This window comes from Onychomys torridus, chromosome 3 (assembly GCF_903995425.1).
Source record: "Onychomys torridus chromosome 3, mOncTor1.1, whole genome shotgun sequence".
In the NCBI taxonomy this organism is placed as follows: domain Eukaryota; kingdom Metazoa; phylum Chordata; class Mammalia; order Rodentia; family Cricetidae; genus Onychomys; species Onychomys torridus.
In genome coordinates, this window is record NC_050445.1 from 33,406,342 (window position 1) to 33,414,829 (window position 8,488).

The following is an 8,488-nucleotide window of genomic DNA, read 5'->3' on the forward strand; positions in this document are numbered from 1 at the left end:
GGCTACTTAGTTCCCAGTGTTTAGTGAAAAAGGAACCCTGAACTATTTCTGTCCTGAAATAGAAGCCCCATTTCATCCAGTCTTTCCCCTGTCTCCTTCTGAAAAGCACTTGGCTTTCAAACTCACGGCACACGGTTTCTCCCCACTGTCTCGGGGAGACTCCACGACTTCCTGTTTTACTGAGATGCATCCTCTACCACCGTCCTTTAATTTACCAGCACACATTTACATGACCCTGATTACAGAAGCAAATAGATGTGAAAGCATCAAATATGGGAGGATTCTGTGTAGTGACTCATGGTTGGCTAGCCCATGTTTGTGATATACGGATATCATCTCACTCCAACTATTTGTTTTTCTTCTGTTATCTACAGGGAAAGACACCCCAAGAACGAGCACAGCAGGCTGGGGACCCAGATTTGGCTGCTTATCTAGAAAGCCGACAGAACTATAAGATCATTGGCCATGAAGACTTGGAGACCGCTGTTTGACCCTGGTTGACAGGCAAAAAGAACTTGAGCAAGCGTATCACCTACGCCCTCCTGGCCACTGGGCAGCTCCCCTGGAAGAAGCTAATGGAATCCATATCCGCCTCTCTCCTGCAAGGATCTATCTGAGACCACACTACCAGGTTTTAAGGGCTACCGGGATGTACAACAGGACATGATAGCCCATTGAGAAAGAGGCAGGCTACCTGGAGATTTGTGGAGTACTCGTTCCACAAAATTTGATCCTTATTGCTTCCAGCAAGTAGCATGAACTTCTGTGTTCACCTGTCTAATTTATTTTAAAGATTCCGAGGATGTTCACATAAATGGCACTGCTCCCTTATCCCTCTCTGCATTCATCTTTCCCCTGTACCCCAGAATTCTACTGTAATCACCCATCAATTAAGAAAATATACTATATCGTCTCTTTACTTTCAGTCTTCCAACCACAAGGTTGTCTGAAGGTCTTTGAAACCCTCCCGGATGTTTTGCAGAAATATATCTGTAAAACCACTTCCATTTGCAGACTAAATATACCAAGACTAGTTAGTGGCTTTGCATGCCCCCTCCCCCTCTGGTTTCGTCACTTAGGAGCCGGGAAGTGCCATGGGGGCAAGGTCAACTTGTGTGCTCTGTCTCTGAGGTCTGGTGAAGCAGCATGGGAGCTGTCTGTGCTTGAAGTCAGTGCAGGCAGCTGTGCTGTCGGTGGTAGGGAGGACTGGTTCAGCTTGAGCTGTTTGTACAGCTCGGTACTGCCTATGTGTCGCCATCTTTGCCTTCTGCCGCAGTAGAGATGCGTCAAGGCTTCAATGGGAGCCCATAGCTCGTTTACAGAGCCGTGTGATTCTAAGTGCTGTTTCAATGACAGGGTTGGACCTGTGTAGGACAGTGGTATAGGAAATGGAGCATTCAAATCCTAAGCTTTGTAAATTGATACTAGGAAGTGGTCTGGTTGACTTGAAAAAAAAAATAGCAAAAATAAAAGTAGCAATGTGTGTTACAACAATATACTTCAGCAGGAAAACAGCCTCAGCATTTTGGGCTGAGGCTCACTACTACAGGCTCATGGATACAGTGGTGAAAGGGGGTCCACATTTATTTCTCTAAGAGTTCAGTTTTCATGGTGTCAAGGAAGGCTTGAGCCAAGGACAAAGCCTCATTTCACCAGTTCCATGGCCAGACTCTCAGGATGCCTGGCCCTTCCTAGTCTGTGCTTCCCCTATGATTTTTTAGGTTCTGAGATCATGTTTGATGACCCTATTTCCCACATGTTTGGGGGGTCTATGAAGCTCTTTTCCTGACTTTATTTTCTCCTGTCACAAACTTCTTAACTTAAACCACTGTGACAGAAACACTTTATGAAATTGTCACTTCTGTTCATGCCCGTGGATCTGGAGGAATCAGGTAATAAAGAGGAGGAAAAAAAGCAAAACAATTTCTATTCAAACATCTCCTTGACTTAGGTGTGGGTCATGAATACAAATGGTGTATGTGGGGGCTTTTCTTTCTGCTTCCTTCCATTATTCTTTTGAACTCAGGAAAATGTTCCTCTGTGTTTCTGCATGTGACCATTAATCTCACAGTCCAATGGGGACAAATTGTTTAAAGAATCTTATGTCATCATTTTGAAAGGATGGATATGATGTACCATATTAAGTGTAAGCAAGCTTTGAGTAGGTGGGGATTCCATTACCAGACACTCCCTATAGTCATTTTCAAGATCAAACTTGGCATCATTTCTAGCTGGGGGGAAGTGGGTTGGCTAAGAGTAATATGTTTCTAGTCATCCATCTCCGAACTGCAACTCTCTCTTAGATTTTACAGGGAGGGAAAGCAGAGGGTCTGGACTAGATTGTTTCCAGGAACTGAAGTCACTGAGTTTCTGTTAGGAGTTTTTCAGTTGTTGGGGCTGTCAAGGAAATATTGTGATGACAAATATAATCCCTAGAATGGACTGGAACCTGGCTTTGAATGGAACCTTCCATCTCTGAGATTGAGCCAAATCCTTGGCCAAGCAGTTGGTTATCCAGCTGGCCACTGCTGAGATGTAGGACTATATTTTCATCAACCACCATCTCACATTTCTGTGAGAATGCTTCAAAACAGCCCAGAGAATATTTAGGATAGAGGTGGCTATGGGCCAGTTCCCAATGACTCCAAGGCACAAATAAGTCCCTGGCATGAAAGTAGATGCAGTATTGACTACTGTAAGGGTCCTGGTACATGTTGAAATTACCCTCCCCCCTCCAAAAAAAGAAAAAAAAATAGATTCTGCATTATTGTTGAGGAGCAATATACATGATCTGTCTCTGGAAAAAATAGCACCTCTAGAACTTGGAGTTTCAACAACAATGTGAGCAGAGAAGGCACAAATCTCATGATTTCAGCATTAAGTCTACCTCCTGTAGGATTTTCTTTAAATTATTTGTTGTGTGTGATAGTTCTGAGCATTAGAAAGCTAAAACCGTGTGGTCCAGGGTGCCTGCCTCTGCTTAAGTATATAGTGTCACATTTACTGATCCAACAGGAGGTACAGAAGAAAATGGTACAATCCTGGTTCCGCAAACTTTCAGACATAAAAATATGTACCTATAGGAAAACAATCTTTATGCATCCTGCTGGGACTATGTTACAAGGAACAGCCAACCTAGCTGATTCGCCTGTATCCAGTCCCTTGTGCTGTAGAACTGTCTTCTATGGAATTCCTCTTTAAATTGGGCTGGTAGAAGTATGAAAAATGAAGTGTTATTAAAAGACAGAACTCTACAGCTGTAAAGGTAATCATTTTTTGTAACCTTGTATTACATAGACCATGAAATATTAGCCCAAGCCTTGCCCCTACCACATTCACTAGCACAATAGAGACCAGGAGAGGACTGCTTAGCCTAGAATGCTAAAACAGAGTGATTGGGGATTTTTGCCTTGAGATTTCTGGTCACCTCCATAGAGGTGATGATTGAAACCCAGTGAGAGTTCTAAAACAGAATTCAACTGCTGCGAAATTAGTAAGGAATGGTGGGAGGCCCCTGTGTCCTGCTGCTTTCTGTCTTCCCAGAACTACCCAGGCAGATTTGTCTGGGTTCTGAGATGCTCAACAGGGCATTTCTTTCCACTGGGACCTAGTGGAGATTACTTTGGCTAATGGACCTCTGCCATGTATTTGATAGACTCTTTAGGATATTTATGTCTAAGAAAATGAGAGGTGGCAGTTTCATTTAATCACATGGCAATTATATGAACACACATTTTAGTTATGGAAGTAGCACATGCGTTTAATAACATTTCTAACTCCACAGGAAGTACCACATGCAGCAGAAAGGCATCCTCTGTGCTGGTGTGTCTCAGTACCCAGCAAGAAACACTGTCAATGTTGACAAACATGATTGCTTGTATGTTATGTCAGAAACATATATTGCTCATATACACACATACCTGAACATGTATACACATATGCATCCATACATAAATAGAAATGTATTTATTTGTATACATATGGACATATATGCCATATACACATATTACGTATGTTTAGAAGAGAAGACATTTTAAAAGCATGCAAACCATCTTTATGTGTATAGTTAACACTACTAGGTGATGATCGGTACAGTAATAGAATTTTCATCTGATTGTTATTTCCTCCATCCCTGTGCTTACTTCTATCCCTGTGTCACTGTAGCTGCACACAGCATTGGTGATTGTCAGAGTCATAAATTCCATGACCAATATTATTTATTTATTTTTGTATGTTGCCTTCCATGATGCATGAAACCAACATTAGCCCTGTGGCTTGTCTGCTTTTGGATCTCAAGGGAGTAAAGGAGAATTCTTTCTTCTCTGATCCCCTCACTGCTTAAGATGAGTTGATAAGATCAACACCCAGACTTTCTGATGCTCTTTAACTAGGGCAAGCTATTGTCAGGAAGGGGTAGATACTTGGGTGCGGTCTGGGGGTTGGAGCAGCTTGTCTTCCAGTAGGAGAAGCTAATTAAATCATTGAGCACAGCATGGTGTTTTATTCAGTTATGCTCTTGAAAAGCTAAAATAGATCTTTGTTAAATGGCTCATCATAACCACCAACTAAGACTGCTAATTGTTCTATGCAACTAAATTATGTGTGTGTTAGGAAAAGAGAGACCATGTATTAAATTAGCTATCTGAACACACTGTAATATGTATCTAGTATAATCTCCCTTCTGCCTACATCTCAAAAACACTGCCTTTCAGTCTCTCGGTGCTTCTCAGCACTGAGCTCCACATTCAGCAGATAAAATGTCCTTTTTCTATGCTCCAGCCATTGCCCATTTTCTGTTCCCCAGTTCTCTGGCTGTGCCAACATTTCTGGCACTATTGTCTATCACTTTGTTTCACAGCTGCCTAAATTTTCCCCAGATGTTGTGATTGCAATATATCAACATGAAATTTCCCTCTGAGGCAAGTACCCATGTTGCCCAAAGGAACGTATGTGCCTAGTGACCTCAGCTGTCTAATAGAATTATGACAAGTTGATTCTTAGAAGCAGTCTTTGAGGTTTAGTTTATTTTTTTGTTCTAGTCACTTAAGAGGTCACAATTACAGATATTTCTTCCATTTCAAATGGTGTAAGTGACATGTACTTTTAACATCACCCAAAGAACAGGATTATATATGGGTTATACTCTTGAGGGCCATCTGTGGTTTTTGTTTTTTTTTTTTTTCAAGTTTGTTAATGCAGTTTAATGAGAAACCTAAAAACAGAAATAAGCAAAAGATACCACACTGGATAATCCACTCACCCAGAACATTGAAATTCATTATTCTGGTCCCAAAGAGGAAACAGAATAATCATAAAGCTATTAAAGCAAATACTTTACAGTAGAAATTTGGATATTGGATGATGCATTCCTCCAGGAAAACACACACACACACACACACACACACACACACACACACACACACACACACTCAGTGATGCTCATCCAATAATATATTCAAAAACCCATTGTATTTGCAAGTATTTCAACATTTCTTTCAAAATACCTGTCACTCACTGTGATACAGCCACCTCAGTAAGAATATAGCTATCTAAGAATGCAAAGGATAAATGACTTCAAGGAAGTGGCAGACAAGGAAACAGAGAAAAATGTAAGTAGTTCAAGTTCTGTAAGTTCCATGTGTTTGGACTTGAGGGAACCTCAGCATGCCCTGAAAGTTTACCAGGATCTTTGTTATTTGTATTACTCTTTGGCTAGCATATTTTAGTTCTGTGCAAGCAAATGCAATAGTATTATTTTGTATTTCCATTTCCCTGGAATCTTAAAAATATATTTGAAACTTTGGCTTTAAGATGAAACTTAGAAACCCTACTTAAGTAAAGGCTAAGATTTATTTATACCAGCCCTCAAGAGCTAAACCAGAAATAATAAGCAGAATTTTCAGTGGGTTTTGATTAAATATAAAGAAGATGAAGTATGAGTTGCCAAATAGTGCAGTGGGCATCCGTACAGAGTTACAGACTTTCAACATCTGGAAACACTTAAACGGAGGGTATTTGACCATCTTTAGGCATGACACAAGCAGGGATTTGTGATCTGAAGGGGCTGGAAATTAGATTGTTATTTTCTTTACATCATTCTGAAAATGGCTTTGTCTGATGGCAACATTTGATCTTAAAAATTAATGAGAACCTTGATTTTTTGATTAAAACATTTTATACATGAGAACTTTAAAACCTTGGAGGGGGTGGTCTTTAGTTCTCATTTTAAAACATTAAAAATTAAAACAACTAAGCACAGATGTAAGAACTCAAAAAAATAAAGAGATAAAAATTCAAAATTCTTCTGAAAACATTTTGGGTGTTGATGAATATTCTTGGACATTCTCAAGTAAAGCCTTATTGGAAATCTTGCCATTCTTCCAATATAAGAAAGTGCTGTGATTTGAGATTCTTAGAATTAACTGTAACCTAATCAGAAGGGAATTCTGCCCGAGGGACATTTAGAAGCTAAGTAAATGTACATGAAAGGCATCATGGAGAATGCCTTGGCTTCTGGTACCAACCTGGTAATTGCAAGGGAGGAAATAAAGAACAAAATGGTGGGATAAGTTTTCTCTCTGCTTCCAGTGTTACAGTATCTGGAGGGTAATGGTGTCTAAGTTGGCTGCCTTTGGTCGTGGAAACAACTGGCACTCTCTCATTTCTCAGCTCTGTACTGAGACACACATGTGGTTTAGAGTATAAAGTAATTTAAAAAAACAATTCAAATATTGTTTACTAACAACTTCCATAAGATTTTTTTTAAGTCAATGCTTTGATAGTTTGATGCATTTTGACACTTCTGAGCTTTGGCATCTAATACGATTTTATGAGGGAGATAATGCAGGTAAGATGTTCTAAACTGGGTTCCAGCATAGTGATCAACCTGCAAAGATTCACACAGTGACAGGGTTCTCACCAGATAAGGGATCTGTTGAACCAACGTGCCCCAAATAGATGCTTTCTAGGAAAATAGTTTTGCACCATTGCCTTCAGTGGACTTTTACATCTGTTGTTCAGATTTCCATGATACAAAGGTTTCTCCACTGAAAAAAAAATTCTTGAATAGAACCAAGAGAGATCTTAAAATTAGAATTCTAGAGTTTTTGTTATCAAGAGGCATGCAAATGTAGACATATTTCAAACACAAAAGATTTGGAAACTGGTAAATTCCATGCAAAGAAGCTAGAGGTGAGTGAGGGTTGATGACTTATCTATTTGTGATTCTCATTCTCTCTGTCTCTATCTCTTTGTGTGTGTGTGTGTGTGTGTGTGTGTGTGTGTGTGTGTGTGTGTGTGTAAATGAAAGTGCTATTTTACCTCCTTTGAAGGCTGATGTTGTTTCAGAATGCTGTACCAAAAGGTGTTAAGAGTGGCCCTATCATTCAAGGCATGATTGATCTGTTTATGGGAGGGTGTAGGTGCAAAGTTCATCCTACAAAACCACATATATAGACACTCTGACACATATGGGAATTATGCTGTGCTTGAACTGGAAAGAATAGATAATGTTCTCCCATTCTGATCTCATATTCTCCAAGGATTGGGCAGACTGGTGAGTTTGTAGTAGGTTATTTGATCCTTAAAAAAAAAAAAAAAAGGCAATGTTAGGTTGGGAAAAAAATGTCCAAAGGAGACTAGCTGCTTGGTGATGTCAGATCCAAGTTCTAAGGGACAATGTGTACACTCTAAACCAAGTACAGAACAGATCAAAAAAGGCATGAAGCACTGGGAGCTGTATTATGTAAGACTTTTCATTTATAAACATTGCCTCTAGAAAAAATCAGTTGGGCTTCCTCGAGAAACATGTTTTTCAACTGTTTCTTCTAGTACTTAAAGTGAAGATTAAAAGTCAGCTCAGGGATCATAGGAAAGTCAATCCTTAATTGTGAGGGAATTTGGAGAAAAAAAAAACATATAATATTTCCCAGGCTTTGTTTCTGTTATTTTAGGCTGACGTAAAACTTAGAGCCCATTTGCTCCCAGATTCCTGACAATTAGATGGCAACTTCAGGCATTGAAAAATATAACAGATATAGCCCAAATCCATTAAAGGCAGAAATTTTGTGACTTTAAATATTTGTACATTCTCTCTCTCTCTCTCTCTCTCTCTCTCTCTCTCTCTCTCTCTCTCTCTCTCTCACACACACACACACACACACACACACACACACACACGTTTGTTTGTATATATGGTGTTTTTTTTCTCCTTGCTCTTTTGTTTGGGACTGGGGCTTTGAGAAAGGACTGAAGATGCCTGTGTGTTTCTGACCATAAAGAGATAGGGAAGCTTTTCTACACCTCTCTGTGACCAAATAAGAAATAAACTCATATCAATAGGCTAATGTTTTCATACTGTTTTTATTGAAGGAGATTATAGTCTTAATTGACCATCTTCTCTTTGCCCATAATGTTAATGCCGAAGTCCTAGCTTCCAGGTTTTCTGACTCGGGTAGGGTGGGTTGTCAGAGCTTAGATAGTTAGGGGA

The 8,488-nt window shown here is 39.7% G+C and overlaps 1 protein-coding gene across 9 annotated transcripts in view; it reads left to right on the forward strand.

The window, feature by feature from the left end:
- Positions 1 to 7,600, forward strand: part of Dgki (diacylglycerol kinase iota) — a 452,799-nt gene extending 445,199 nt beyond the window's left edge. For all 9 annotated transcript variants that reach the window (XM_036180454.1, XM_036180458.1, XM_036180455.1 and 6 more), the window contains one exon: positions 375 to 7,600. In XM_036180454.1, the coding sequence (XP_036036347.1) occupies positions 375 to 491 (117 nt within the window). In that variant the 3' untranslated portion in view covers positions 492 to 7,600. The remainder of the gene's footprint in view (positions 1 to 374) is intronic.
- The last annotated feature ends 888 nt before the right edge of the window (positions 7,601 to 8,488 follow it).